At 46.9% G+C, this 16,454-nt stretch overlaps 1 protein-coding gene across 1 annotated transcript; it reads right to left on the bottom strand.

Annotated features, from left to right (window-relative positions):
* Window positions 1-5,921: 5,921 nt before the first annotated feature.
* faxcb (failed axon connections homolog, metaxin like GST domain containing b) lies at window positions 5,922-16,148 on the bottom strand (the record flags this gene model as incomplete). Its single annotated transcript, XM_080541342.1, has 6 exons — window positions 5,922-6,298; window positions 6,987-7,103; window positions 8,562-8,779; window positions 12,885-13,081; window positions 13,380-13,515; window positions 15,889-16,148. The coding sequence occupies 6 exons, from the start codon at window positions 16,146-16,148 to the stop codon at window positions 5,922-5,924; spliced, it is 1,305 nt and encodes a 434-aa protein (XP_080397468.1).
* Between the last annotated feature and the right edge of the window lie 306 nt (window positions 16,149-16,454).

The raw sequence follows: 16,454 nt of genomic DNA on the forward strand, positions 1-16,454 counted from the left end.
CCCTTCTTCCACTCTCCCCCTGTCTACCTCTCCCTCTATCTCTATTATTATTTTTCAGATCTCTCTCTGTCTGTCTGCCTGTCTGGCTGGCTGGCTGTCTGGCTGGCTGTCTGTTTGAATATCTTTCTTTTCTGTCTGTTTTTTTCCCTCCCTCTCTCCTCTCTGTCTCTCCCTCTTTCCTCTCCCAAGGTTCTGTTCACTACAGGCTGGTTTCTCAGACACATTGTAAGCCTAGTTCCAGACTAAAAAGCATCCTCCATGAAAATGGGATTTAGTCCAGGCCTTTAGGCTTAATCTTCTGGGAAACCGCCCCCTATACGTGACGGTTGAGGCCACATAAAGAGGTCCTCAATAAGACAGATCCTACAGCACACATCAGCCACAGAAACACTCTCTCAGTATCTACAGAGCAGTTATCTCTACAGCTGTAAAGAAAACACTTACAAACATCCGGAACACTTTACGGGACACCTACTACTCTGCATGTACTCACTTAAGATGAGTATTTCAATAGCAGCGACAAAGGAAACACACAGATGAACAGTATGATCGTATTTAAGTCATACATTCACTCAAATCACAAACAGAAACTAACAGATACACACACAAACACACACACATACACACACACATACACACACATCCATTCAAACTCTGAGAGACAGGTGATGGCTCTGGTCCAACGGAGAAGAGAGCATCCTGAAAACACACACACGCACGCGCACACACGCGCGCACAGACGCGCACACACACACACACACACACACACACACACACAGGTGCACACACACATCACACACTGGCACCTATCCCATGAAAGACTGGGTGAGCCAAAGTCATCTGGAAGCCTCCACATGCCAATGAATAAATAAAGCCGTAATTAGTAAAGAAAACAGCGCCACCTGTTGGTGTCAGCTCCCCCTGAACCCTGCCTTTGTGTGGAACGTGGAGCACCTGAGGCTGCAGGGGCGGTGGGGTGTTCTGGGTGGGTGTACTGGGGCAAGGGGTGGGGTTTGTGTGTGTTGGGGTATGGTGGGTGGTGTTGGCACCAGAGGGTGTGTGTGTGTGTGAGGGTGTGTGTGAGGGTACAGTGTGTGGTGGTAAGGTAACTGTGGTAGTCGGTGTGTGTGTGTGTGTGTGTGTGTGTGTGTGTGTGCGTGCGTGCGTGTGTGTGTGCGTGTGTGTGTGTGTGTGTGTGTGCGTGTGTGTGTGAGGGTACAGTGTGTGGGGGTAAGGTAACTGTGGTAGTCGGTGTGTGTGTATGTGTGTGTCGTTTTGTGTGTTTGTGTGTGTGTGTGTGTGTGTGTGTGTCAGTCGTTGTGTGTGGGGGGTGGGGGTATCAGCGGTGTCTTGGGGCCCATCTGGCAGCAGAGGGCTGGTTTCTGGAGGGTGAGTGAGCAGCTGGCCTGGGGGGCCGCGGTGGCCCCCCGTCCCAGAGGGCACACACTGACAGTAGGAGGCAGATGGACGGGTCAGTGGCATTGCCAGGGGGCTGGGGGGGCAGGGGGGCAGGAGAGGCAGAGGAGGCCAGGGGAGAGGTCCAGCAAGAATCATCAAAATACACACATCAAAACATTCACTCTCACAGATGAACAGATGAATCTATGCTCAAACATGATGATCCAGATTTAGACATGTATTGGGAAAAGGCACAGACTAATCTGAATTTCATCATTCTCATAAAAACGATGACACATGGAATGGAATGGAATGGAATGGAATGGAATGGAATGGACTTTATTTGTCATTGCTACAGTACATGCTTGTATGCATTTGTGTGGGTTTGGGAGTGCATACGTGTGTGTGTGTGTGTGTGTGTGTGTGTGTGTGTGTGTGTGTGTGTGTGTGTGTGTTGCTGTATGGTGGACGTGGTGGTGGTTGGGGTTGCTACTGGCTCCTCCAGTCAATCAAGTCAGTCAGTCAGTAACTAAAGTCAGTCAGTCAGTGACTAAAGTCAGTCAGTCAGTCAGTCAGTGACTAAAGTCGGTCGGTCGGTCGGTCAGTCAGTCAGTCAGTCAGTCAGTCAGTCAGTCAGTCAGTCAGTCAGTCAGTCAGTAACTAAAGTCAATCAGTCAGTCAGTCAGTCAGTCAATCAGTGACTAAAGTCAGTCAGTCAGTCAGTCAGTCAGTAACTAAAGTCAGTCAGTCAGTCAGTCAGTAACTAAAGTCAGTCAGTCAGTCAGTAACTAAAGTCAGTCAGTCAGTTAGTCCAGAGCCACAGATGCTCCAGTGTTTGTGTGTTGACTCTGTGTAATTTGTTTGTTGTAATTTGTTTTGCGGTGCCAGGGGAGTTCCCTTTTTAATTTCTCTCCCTGTGTTTACCCTTCTTTGTGGATCGCTGATCTGTTCAGCTTGAGAGAGAAAGAGAGAGGGAGAAAAAGAGGGAGAAAGAGAGAGAGCCAGAGAGAGAGAGACAGAGAGTGAGTGAGAGAGAAGGAGAAAGAGAGAGAACGAGAGGGGGGGATAAAGATAAAAAGTGAGCAAGGGAGCAAGAGAGAGAGAGAGAGAGAGAGAGAGAGAGAGAGAGAGAGAGAAGAGAGTCAGTGATAGAGGTGGAGTGTTCAGAAAGCCAAATTAAAGAAAGGAGCAGTGCAGATTGTTTTAAGCTCTGGCTGCCCCTTCAGGCCCAGAGGCCTCGCTCGCAGCTTGCACCTGCTCCGTCCCCTGGGAGCCTGGTTCCTGATCCGTAGCCCTAGCCCTAAACCCTGAGCCCCAAACCCCAAGCCCCAGCACAACACAGCCCCCTCTCCCCTCTCCCTGAGCCCCAGCACTGCGCACCCTCCTCTCCCCCCCCCCCTTACTTCCCTCACCCCTGAGCCCCAGCCCAGCGCCGTGAAGCCCCCAATACCTCAACCCCAGCCCTCCTCTCTCCTCCTCTCCACCTCCCCCCCATCCCCAGCCCTGCTCCTCTCCTCCTCCCCCTCCTCCTCTCCTTTCTTCTTGCCTCCAGCGGCTGGCAGAGCCTTAATCAGCCCTCCTCCGCGCCTGGATGCCTGCCACTCGTTAGCCTGATTGAAATCATTGTGACTCACACATATACACACACACACACACACACACGCACATATACGCTAAACACACATTGACAGACACACACACTCTAAACACACACACATACATGCTAAACACACACACACACACACGCCACAGTATAGATGAACAGAATTATGAACAGAATTATACAGACCAATGCAAACAGCCAGTATCCTCCCCTCCACCCAACACACACACACACGCGCGCGCACACACACACACACACACATACAAGTAGCCTACACGCGTCATGATTAAAATTGTCACAGCTATTCTTTATTGAAATAATTTAGAGTACTCATTGTCAAACAGCCACTCCTCTCTGGGTTCTAACTCTACACCAGTGGAGGCTGGCGGAGGTAGACATCGGAGGACAGGCTGACTGTCACGGCAGGAATGGAATGAGGAATGTTACCACAAACACACGTGTGATAGCATTCCTCATTCCATTCCATTCCATGCGATGTCTACCGCCACCAGCCTCCCCTGGTGTACATCCACAGGTAGTCAGTCAGTTACAGTGGACTCAGCAGGTTGTCTGTCACACATTTTTTGTACACATTTCCTGGTCATGTTCTGACTTCACTAACAGGACATCCACTAACTCTCTAATATGGCTTGATAAAGCGGTCAGACTGATATGACGAGTTGTCTGTATGAGCATGGTGCTGTGCCACCAGATCCCAGCCGGTGTGTGTGATGAGGGGAGGCCGGCGGAGGTAGAAAGCGGAGGACGGGCCTCAATGTAACGCCTGGAATGGGAATAAGGAATGGTGTTGAACATATTCCGTAGATTACAACAAGCCCGTCCTTCGATTGTCGACCTCCACCTCCACCTCCAAAGACCCCCCCCCCCCCTCTGCTGATCCTCCATCACTGGGTTCAAAGAGGAAGGGACCCCCCTCTTCTCCACAACATATGGTTTGTGACACTCAGGTAAAGAAGAAAACACAGTTGGTGAGATGTCTTGGTCCACTTTGTACCTCAGTTCTACAGGGGGGCAGGACGGGTTCAATCCTAGCTCATTGACAACTCACTGTTTTATTTGGTATTTTGTCAATGTGCTAATGTGCTAATTTGCCCACACGCACACCCACACACAAACAATCGGGAACATTTCAATTTGAGTAAAGTACTTTGCTACGGCACACACATCCAATCCTATAGCTAACTATCAGGTATCAGAACACCCTACGTCCAATCACATTTCATTCAATGATGTCATATTCCATTCCATTCATTTGGCCTTACCATCTCACAACAATCCCATAATAATAAGTGAAAACAAAATTCACATGTGTGCAAAATAACTACTCTCCTTGAGAGCAATAAATAAACAAATCAACAAGAACACATAGAAAACCATGTTATGTAAATTAAAAAGAAAATATAAAGTGGCACCGGCATTAAATGAGAGAACTAAGAGTAGAAAGTATAATCCAACTGCAATGTCACACCTTCTCTAAGGCAGGTAGGTTATACCGCGGTAGTACATCCCATCATGTTTTCCCTGTCTCATTCTTTTTCTTTATCGCTCTATATTTCTCTCTATTTCATACACACACACACACACACACAATCTGGACAGGGATTTCATAAAGGACATACAAGAAACATGAAGGACATGCAACAGGCCTCAGTTATGCACATTCATCCAAGTTCCGGTAACCTTTAGTATCATTTGGAGTTAAGTCTGGAGTGATCATGACTGCGTTATTATATTCCATAAACATTCCACGGGGCAGAAGCTAACAGGATCTAAGAGAGGGATTGATGTTCAGGGCTAGTCCAATGGGCCAGGCTGAATGGGATGAACGCATAGAGCCAGCACCCGCTAGTGGCCAAGCTGCTACTCTACAAGTTTCACTCAATACAACGCTAATGGGATAAACGCTACGCTTTTCTGTCCTTTTTACAGTCAGATGATGTGATATCCGACATGACTTACATTTCCTTTCCAGCCATCTTCAATGGGTCCAGAACCTAGAGGAGGAACTTTGACACACGACTTAAAAGGCCGGAGATGGTCTGACTGGCTGACAACAGGCCTAACAACCAAAGACCAGTCGACTGGAGCCTCCCATGATAGCAGTGAGTTCGGGTGTTAAGACACAGAGTAGCAACTCAAGCCGTTGCGTCATTGTCTTACGACAGATAAACGCGACTCCGACCACACCGATGTTGTTTAGACGAAGCGGTGTCGCGCTCAAATGAGGATACCTAACGTTAGACAATGACCATTGCTTTTGGCTGATCACCTTACCAACTGTTCAACGAATAACACAGTTCTTCTGTCTCTCACAGGCCATACCCTATAGTAATCAGGTTGTTTGTATTAATCCATGTAAACACATTAGACAATGGCAATTGCAACTGCTCAACTAAAATCCAAAGTTCTTATGTTTCTGCATAACATCATACTCCATACCCTATACTATCAGGTTGCGTGTATTATTCCATGTAAAGATGCTTACTGCCCACATCACCATTAACACCAGTTTGTATTCTAGGAGAATTGAGACACATACGGTAAGGCAAGGTCTGTGTCGTACTCAGTAGTACAAGGGGGACAAATGATACTGTAACACACGTCACATGGGGGGGTTCAATTCACACGGTAGGCTCTACATACAAATACCCAGTCTGTCTGGGTGCACTGATATTACATGGTTAAAATATAGGGGTCAGTCACAGGATGTTTTAGCTCCTTCATGTGTGAGACAAAGCAGTTCTCTGCAAGGGCCTCTCTGGTCCACAGCTCTCTGAAAGCATTCAGATAGCAGCCAGCAGCCAGCGCACTCATTGGTTCAGGCTTATGTCCATCTGACTCCGCCAGCCAGCCAGCCAGCCAGTCCCCTATCCCCTCTCAGGACAGAGATCAGCAGGGGTCAGGGGTCAGGGGTCAGGGGCGGGTCACCCTTGAGCTGCAGCTCGGGTTCGGAGCCCGTGCCCACATCCGAGTCGAAGAGGGAGTGGTCCGTGTCGGGTGACTGTGGGTGTGTGTGTGTGTGTGTGTGTGGGCCGGAGGGGCTGCCGGGCGTGCTGGGCGTGCTGGGCGTCTCCTCCATGGTGTCTGTCCGGGAGAACAAGCCCAGGTCCTTCAGCCCCAGGTCCAACAGGCCTGTAGGGGAACCCCGTCCTCCGCTGCTGCTGCTGTCACTGTCTCCATCTCCATCATAGTACAGGTCCTCTATGTCCACGTACCACTCGGGCCAGAACCTCCTTCTCATACGCTCACAGAACATGGCCAGGTTAATCAGCTCACCTGTACGCAGAAACACAGTGGGAAAATAAGTAAATAATATATATATACATATATCTAGATATATACATATATCTAGATAGATAGATAGATACCGGTAGATAGATAATATAATTATTTATTTATTTATTAACTTTTTAAATTTAATTACATTTTTTACATAGGAATAATGTAAAATTTACATTATTCCTATGTAAAAAATGTAATTAAATTAAAAAAGTTAATAAATAAATAAATAAAATGGATTCTCATTAGAAATGTAATAACTTCAGATTTTTCTGTCCACAGATATATAAAATAAGGTACTTTCATCTCTATTTTCTCTTTATAGTGTTTTCGAAACCATGTTTGAAGTCATGAATCCTCAACATGTCCACACCATAGACTTTGACTGCCATCTGGTGGACAAAACAGACAACTACATTTTTGAAAACAAATATTTATCCATCCCTTTCCAAACCCCTTAGTGTGGGACTACAAACAACTGGCCAGAGACTACCATGACCCCTGCCTTGCCTCTACTCCCTAGAGACTTATACGTATAGAGATCTGAAGGAATTGGATAGGTAGAAGCAAAATAAGAGCTTGCTTCTACCTATCGAATCATATCAGTTCTACAACAGTTTCCAGGGTAAAGGGGGCTGTTAGCAGTAGTTTGTGGACAGAGCCAACATTGAGGCGGTGACCCCACCTTTGATGAGTTGCTCTGGGCGCGTGCCGGGCAGCGTCCACATTGCCTGGGCCAGGTGACCAAACACTGTGGCGTCCAACGTCGTCATCTTCGGCCCCATGAAATACTTCTTCTCTCCTGTGGGACAGAGAAGCACCAAGGGTCAGCGAGGCTTTGCCAGGAGCCATTAACCTCATAGGAGCCAACGGACCCCCATGGGGATCCGAAGTGATATAAAGAGTTTACCTCGATCAATTCTCTTCATCGATATCAACATTTTTTTCACAACTTTGCATGCTATACGATGCCACCATTTTTTTCCCGAGACGGTAAACACGGCCTAAGTCACATCCAGTTTTCTCCAACTGGAGAATGTGTCATGTCCGGTTTCAACGCCGAATTTCCATACCATTGGTCGGCCAACCCAAAAAATCCCCAAAAAATCCCCCCAAAAAAGAAAAAGAAATCTGATACATGAGAAAGGTCAAAGGTCAAAGATGGTGCCAAAATATCTCCAAATGGCCTAAACATATAGGTGTCCGCCTAAACATACCTGTACTAAAACAGGTACAAAGTTGCATTTGCTCACATTACTAGCATCGACTTTGGCACACGTACTAATAAGACCCTGGAGTACTGATTCCTAGATGATTTGGGCTTCGTCATCAGGTTTCCAAGGTGATATTCACTGTAAAAGCTGTTGTTTTTTTAGGCGGAGACTGAATTTGAGATGTTTTATAATGTTCTAGCTCTATTTACACTGACACAGTAACATATATTTTGACTCTGACACTTCTACAGCCACCCCACAGGTGTTAGCTTTCATTTGATAACAATATCATTATGAAGGCCCTTGTGATTGTGGAGATATTCTATATTCACTGTGGGCATGTCATTTCGAGCAGAAAACCAGAAAAATTAGGTGGATAAGATCTGGTTAACACTGTGTACGCCAAGGGAAGCTGGAGGTTGTAGACATCGGAGGACGGGCTGGAATAATGCATGCATGGAATGGATTAAGGAATGGTATCACACATTACCATTCCTCAATGAGCCCATCCTCCGATGTCTACCTCCACCAGCCTCCATTGGTGTCCACACCGGGAGAAACATTGTCTTCCCACAGGGGAAACAGTCCAGAGTAATGGAAATCCATTTTAAAGCCAATAAAAGTTGGGTTCAAGTTCAAATGGAGCAGATAAAAGTGGTTTATCTACTTTTACCGTAAAATCAATAATCACTCTGCTCTTTCTCCCCTAAAACAGGCATTAAGAAGTCATCTGGGAGCCGGAAAGGCAGTACACCTTTCTTACCACTAGACGGCGGACCGTATGAGGGTGAGAGCTGAGCATGGAGGATTATATCGATTACTATGGAGCTAAAAACTAGACAGTCTCTTTATCGCCTTGTGTGAAGTCAGCCTTCTCTTGCCCTCTTCTTCACCTCTCTGCCTCTCCATTCTCCTGTCCTCTTTTTCACTCTCCTCCCTCTTCTCCTCTCTTCTCCCCCATTCTCCTCCCCTCCCCTCTCCCCCATTCTCATCATATTCCCCATACTTCTCCTCTCCCCTATACTCCCCCCCCCCCCCCTCCGTACCCAGCAGAGCGGCCAGCGTCCTCATGTCCCTCTCCATCAGGGCGTAGACCTGCTCCTTGGAGAAGCGTCCGATGCCGTGGCCGTACATCTCCCTCTGCACCATGCTGCCGTTCAGGTGGCTGAGGGTCCACTTGAGCACGTCACTCAGAGGACCCGTCACCGACAGCATCTTCTGGGTCTCCTCCAGGTTGTCCACCCACTGGCAGTAGGCCAGTGTCCTGCACACACAGAGACACACACACACACAGATAGACAATACCTATTAGACACAGGTGTCCCACCTAAAAGAACGCTTGTCTAGTGTCCTGCAAATAAAGATGCTGTATACAGTCAACACCATCCTAAATGAACACAGAGGTTATCGACACCATGGTTAGATGCAATAGTCTCGCACGGAGACACACAGGTTTCAGATCTCTGTCGACACTCTTTTGCACAAGACTAAAGGTAAACACACCCTAGTGATACACCCTAGTATTGTACACGCTCGAGTACTGTAGATGTCTCTGGGGCAGGAGGTTAGAAGATAAGTGAATAACAGACTCTCCTACCGGAAGAATCAGATCCCATCCTGTCCCTATCCTGTCATCAGCTTTGTGTAACTCACTACCAATCGAGACAGGTACACCGCTTCCTCTCCTGCATATCCACCCTTCAGCATCCATCAACCCCTATCCCTCCCTCCCTCCCTCCCTCCCTCCCTCCAGCCATCCCTCTATCCAAACATGGGTTCCAGTTCACTGGCAGAACTAACATCTATATCCTCTGATGTCTAGATATTGTATTACATGGGGGGATGGGGGGTGGTGCTTAGGGGGACACTATTCATACTGCAGCAGTCAGGCTGACAGGGACACTGTGTTCTGGTGGGCTAGCTATGATAAGCCAGCCTGCTAACAGCCCCACGGGGAGACAGGAAGCAGTGAGAAAGCGCCGCGCTGTGAGAGAAACCCTTCCGTCTGTCTCAATAACTGTCAATTCCCGTCCCAGAGGAAGGGCACTAGGATGGCGGATAGGGGAGGATGGATTTGCTGTAAATACAAAAAAGAAAAAGGAAGAAAAAAGTAATTCTTCCGTCTAGTGTTATGACTGCCAATGGTCCCTGGTCCTAGCATAGATTAGTTTTTTTCTTATCATGTCTGATGATTCACTTACCTAGACAAATGTAAGTCTCTTTGGATAAAGGCGTCCGCTAAATGTCTCAAATGAAAATGTCGACGCACGTAACGGAATAAGGAACGGTGTCAAACATAGTGTGGGAGAGGCGTCAGCGGGTGGTATATTCAGACTCCCTGTACGGTCCGTATTAATAAAACGTCTCAGAGCACTGATCTAGGATCAGGTCCCCCCCCCCAACCTGTCCATGCCATCTTATTCATGATGCTCTAGAAGGTAAAAAAAAAAACACAGGTCCTAGATCAGCAGTCCTACGTTGAAGGTGTTTTGTGAATAATGGCCACTGTGACTGGACAAGTGTCTTTGTGTACTGTCCTTGTCCTGTAGCCTCCTCTGGGCTGTAGGGACAGCCACTCCTGTAACAGGATCTGCACCCTCTCAGACAGGAGGGTAACAGAGCAGTGTATCACGCTTAAATGACAGGTCTGCTCCTAATACGTCTATCTGACTGGATCATCTGACCAACTTGGGTCCTATTAGAGGGCTCCTCTGGTTGTTACTGGTACATCTGGGCACTGTTTGATGAAATCTATATGGAATATTAGATCAGGGCCAAAACTTAATAAGAAATCAATATGTACGCATCACTGAAGGTATTCAAATGAACACGTCCACATAGCAGGTGATAGGTCAAAATAGGCCTGCTAGAAACCTTCTAGAAACAATGTAATCTTTCGTCTTTATGCTTATGTTATTGTGATTGTATATATTGTGATTTTTATTGTCTTTATTGTGATTTTAATCCATGTACAGCACTTTGGTCAGCGCAAGTTGTTTTAAATGTGCGTTGACTTGACTTCAACGTTCTTTTTCGATAACTATGTTCTATAAAACGCATATACTCGCACAATCTTTAATGAACTGTACATTGAACTGAACGTGTCCATAATGAAATCCAGCAGAAGGTGTCTCTTACATAGAGCAGCTTTTCAGACCAGGGGGATATTCCACGTACGTTGATAACTCAATCAGCAATTAGTTGAAAAAGCCACAACGGAACTTGCACGGAAATGATCGCGGTTTATCAAAATAAGCCTGGATTTTCCTTTGTCTGCGTTCATGGAATACCCCCCAGACCCCCCTGCGCCCCCATGTCGTTATGGCAACATCAATCATGCTAATTCTGCCTGAGTCTGAAGAGCTGTCTGTGACATCATCACACTGGAGCCCTTGCTGTTCGCCTGCAGCTGGTCTCACAAAGAGCAGCGAGCCGCCCCACTGTCCTGCGCAAGTATAAATAATGCAATCAATAACCCGATGTGAATCTAAACATAGCCTGCTAAGGGAGGGAGAGGCGGTGTAAGGTACAGAGAGAGAGGAGAGGGGGGGGGGGGGTGGTGGTTCATGAATGACCTCCACAACTGGAGAGAACCACGATAGAGTATCCCCTCATTCATAAAACAAAAGGTGCACACAGACTGACAGTGACTGATCTCTCATAAGGACACCGTTACTGTGGAGAAGAGAGAGAGAGAAAGAGAGCATCCTCCCTCTACATAAACACGACAGTACCGTGATCAAGGGGCAAACCAGGAGGAGAACAGGGAGAGGTAAACAGAGAACACACACACGCTCTCTTCTTGGCGTCTTAAGACTTTTCATGTAATTCTCTGAAGCTCTCAGATAGATAGATCAGACAGATATAGATGAACCAGCGTTCGCAAGAAGACTAAGGAACGTAGTAGAAATACATCCTTTCTTTTCCCTTCTCTTCCTTTAGGTGATCACCGCTCTCTGGACATGACAGACGAGAGCGATCTACCGCCCCACTCTTTCTTTTTCATCTTTCCGACGGTGTTCCATCAGTGATTACACTTCCAGGAAGGGAGGGATGACACAGACAGTGTTTGTCAGTAACGGAACATTACTGGAACATCGGTGTCGAGGCCCTAGCAGAGAGGAGGAGGAGCGTGTCCACAGAGTAGAGTGTTTTCCTAGGGCGTTCCCCAGGGAAAGCTCTCATTGACTCAGCACTAGCAACAGTCGAGTGTGAGTGAGAAGATGGAGGGTGAGTCAGAGGTGTTTACTGGAGAAGGGACTGCAGTGGAAACTATCAATCAAATGTTTTTTTTGCCATAGAATCAGATTGTTATTTATTGAACCCCCCCACACAAGACACCACACAACACAAAACATCACGCACATGCACAGGGAGATCAGAGCTAGGGTCAGCCGTAGTTCGGGGCCTCTGTAGCAATTAAGGGTTAAGTGCCTTGCTCAAGGGCACAATGGTACTGGTAGGCACCTTAGATACGATGCCAGCTCCAGCACACATCTGGCTCCCTCCTGGGGTGGGGATCGAACCAGCGAACTACCGATCGCTAACCTCTAGGCTACCTGCCATCCAAGCGTTCTCTTTTTTTTTTCAGACAGGCTCCAATCCAAGTATTAACCCGGCCCGACCCTGCTTAGCTTCCGAGATCGGATGAGAACAAACGGGCGTGTTCAAGGTGGTATGGCTGTAAAAGACGAGTGGTTCTGTGGTAATATGGTAACTTGTCAGGTACCCTCCTGTCAGCAGCTGTATTCTCTACCATACCTTATGGTCCCCAGAAAGGAGAATCATGTTCACAGCCCAACAGTTTCAATACATGCAACATCATAAAGCAACAAACAAGACATGTTGTTGCTTGTATTGTAACTCATGGGCTGTGGAGATGATACTGCTCTTTGAGGACTATATGGTATCAATCTAACTACTGTACATCCATATGAGCATAGTACTCATTGTGATTGTTGCTCAATGTTTGTTGCTGTCCTGTTGTTTACTTTGTCTACTGTATGTTGTATGTATCGTCTCTGTTGCACTTGAAGCATGAAAGTACCATGCCCAAGACAAATTTCCCCTCGGGGACAATAAAGTATAATCAATCAATCAATCAATCAATTGTATTACTGTATTGGCCATGCATTCTTAATGGTATGCTAATGTGACTATTGGAACGTGACCTCTAGTGACTCACCAGTCGCTCAATCGTCTTGGTGACAACGTGTGTTTATGTTCCAATAAGTAGACTAGCATACCTCTTACAATATATTCTATATGAAGTGATATTAGCGATATTATGGCTGTGTATTCTTCTATATGATTTTAAATGGTGTTCTAGGGGGGATATTGGAACGTGGCAACTAGGGGAGATGACTCACCAATAGAGATGCTCCTCAACCATCTTGGTGACGGCGCGGGACACAGCCCTTTCCTGGGGACTCAGGCTCTTGTTGAGGTTGACGCCCAGCTTCTCCTCCAGGAAGTCGATGATGAACTCTGACCCCGACACTTGCTCGTGGTTGTACTCGATCCACGGCATCTTGCCCTGGGGCGACAGCTTCCCATCAAAGTAGTTCTGGAAAGGAGAGGAGAAGCAGAATGTCACTCTAAGGTTGCTACACACACACTGAAGTTGCCCCTGACCTGGGTCAAAGAATATTTGTGTTCTCATACATGCACTTCTTCAATTCTATTTAATTTCGCTTTTGTGGGGCAATGGAACCAATGGAATGATTCGGAAAAGTGAAAACCCAGTCCAACTGACACAGGACTGGGAGGGAAAGCAAAAAATCAAGGTATTTGAAGAAAAAAAAGAATACAATTTCTCCCCAGGAGGTCTGAGCACAAACTAGACCCACTGTGCTGCCACCTACCTGGTAGGGCAGGTCCACCATGCGTAGGAAGGTCTCCATCTTGAGGCAGAACGGTGAGAGGCTGGGGACGCCGGTCTTTGGCCTGGAGAACTGGTGGAGGATGATGGCATCTTTAGAGTCCAACTCCTGCTCCTTCCTAAACAGACATGAAGACATGATGCTGGCTGAACACTACAGGTGAGGCAGCAGTTGTACAGGTGGCAGCCACTTATCAAGCCACTGCAGTCTCTCTGACAACACGTCTCTCAGGAAAAAAAAGAGATTTCAACCTCTTTAACCTTTTAAATATAAAAAATGGCTGCTGTTTCTAGGTCAGTGTGACGTGAGACAAACACCATGGCTCATACTGATTGGAGGAGAGCAGGACGACTCAGATCGGGGCTCTTAGAAAGCTCTCTGGGAGGCTAGGGACTCACCTGGAGCCTATTATAGCACTGTGATGCAACAGGAGAGCGTCTCTCCCTCCCTGAGCTCCTTGTCACTGGGACAACAGATCCCTTCACCACTCACAACACACAGAGATGACACGTGTTGTGCACACCCAAGCATCAGCCTAGAATGTGCACTGTTCATGATGTTTTTTTTGTACAACGGCCTACATGTTGAGGGTGTGCTGGCTGTTACAAAATGTAACCCATTGATATTCAATACAGCAAAGGTCCTGTAGGTCTGGGTTTCTGTTTCAACAGTCTCTCTACCCGCGACATATGAGGTTACAGTCATCACTGCAAGGCTACTGAAAAAGCAACAGTATCCATTGGAGAGTCCTCGTGTTTTGATCAAGGGAGGCTGGTGGAGGTAGACATCAGAGGACAGGCTCAGTGTAATGCATGGAATGGAATGAGGAATGGTATCAAACACGGAAGTCAGATTTCTATCTCCACCAGCCTCCCCTGTCTTCCACCCTACTGTCTCTACATGGTGCAGTAGGTGACTAACACTGACACATCTCTATAGGCTTTAATAATTAAATAGGGGCCTGGCAATACCACACTGCTCCAGTTCATTTAAAAAAATATTGAATATTTATATATCTCATGTTAGAGAAAGTAGAGGTTGACAGTTACAGCTAAATCAATTACTGTATATCATAGGTGTCTGGTAACTTACTGAATGCAGTTTACGTAGTAAATAACTTCATTGTATGGAGGAATAATATAATGTAGACTAGTATGATGTAGAAAAGGCATACTGTAACCTTATCTAAAATGATTGTATTCAAATGTTTCCATGTTGTTCTTGCATAGGCCAGTCACAAGAACACGAGTTACACCCACTACATATTCTCGCAAAATGTCGCTGTCACTACATCTATGGTGCTGAAACCGCGTTCATAGACCGACAATAACAACGTCGCTGTCCATTACAGAGTGGTGCTGAAATCCATAACTGAGCTCCGCCTTGTAAAGATATACCTCGCATCATAACAGAATACATGGAGATGCTTCAGAAATGAAGATGGCATGATACCAGCCTACAACTCGTGACGTTAGAATTATAAGGTTCTATCTCCATTTTTGTCAAAATTGAGTTTTTTACATAATCTGATCCATTAGGTGTTTATTAATGCCTGTGTGGTGTTATTTTTTAAAATGTTGACATTTTTGAGTTAGTAATTCATAAAATACAAAGGTTCCATCTCACAAAACATAATGGAATGTAACAACTTTGACGCTCAATATCTCTGAACTACCCTAAACGGAGATAGAACCTTATCATTCTAAACGGAGATAGAACCTTATCATTCTAAGCTCACTAAACGTGAATCAACAATGTTTCTGAAATGCAAAGTCAGAGTGTGTGACAGATTGTATGGAGCATAGGGCTGCCTACTACTGTTACTGGATGTACTGTGCAGCCAGCAGGCCTAAACCCAAATCCTTGATTGACGACTACGAGGACAGGAGTGCTATTCATCACATTAACAATAGGCCCGTCCGGACCTAATCCGTCTCTGTCTCTCTCAAAGATTAGACGGATTTCATTCAACGGGTGGATTGATTCATCCGCTTTCACTAACCCTACTGTATCAATACGTTTCGGCGCCTAGTGAGAGGTCAACAAAGGTCGTGACGACACTGCAGGGCCGGAGTTATGCACGCGCGTTAGTGGCTCAGTGGGCACCGTGCACGGCACACGGTGATTCGTGTTTTTTTTTTGTGGGGGGGGGGGGGTTCATCTCGTGTCCTTCCAGAGAGAAAACATGAATAGGCCTCGGCCGGCCAACATGCAGACTCATGCAGATCCAGGAGACGGAATAAGTGTAAACAAACAACAGCCATGCACATTCAGCTTCTGTCAAGAGGAGCTGTGGAAATTCACTGATGAGTCTTCCTATCCTGTCCAATGCCCAACCCTAATAACATCACATGATGTGAACAATGGAATATTACTAGCCTATAGACGAGTCATCACATACCGGTGAATACTGTAGACATACTGGACATGCACGATGTCTTTGAAATATAAAAATGAATATGGCAACAAGAGAGCACCGCTGCCTGTGTACCTGATGGCGAGCAGCTCATGCAGGAGGTAGGCAGCCGCGGCGAGGAGTGCACCGCCAGTGAGATAGAGGGTCTTCTTCCACCAGGAGTCCGACCCCAATGCCGACATGATCCCACCGTAGTCCTGTAACGGAGCCGCGACCATATACCCATACAAAGACTGCGGCTCATCGGAGCCACATAGCCCGAGGGACAGGCTGTGATTCCGGCCAAGATCAACCACACACGGCCGGGACGAGGCGAAACCGGCGCTCCAGTACATTCTCTCTCTCAGTCGCCTCCTGCTGCGTCCACCCGAAAACCTGCCCACAACATCCTGCCCGCTTCATCAATATGCCCCTACGTTGCTAAAGCATGGCGATGTGGTATGTATTTGATCTGCCAAAACAAGGGAAATCTGCATCTTCGCCCCTGATGGTGCCCGGCTGCCCGCACCCTCCTCGCCCGCTCGGAGCCTTTGTCTGAGTGACGTCACCGCGGCGGCACTCCCCTCGCAGCTCAGTGGAAACAACATGATGGGGCTATAGGCCTATACAAGTCACACATATTATTTACAACTTGTTCCCAT

This window comes from Nansenia antarctica (genome assembly GCF_963989245.1).
Source record: "Nansenia antarctica genome assembly, chromosome: 10".
NCBI lineage: Eukaryota > Metazoa > Chordata > Actinopteri > Argentiniformes > Microstomatidae > Nansenia > Nansenia antarctica.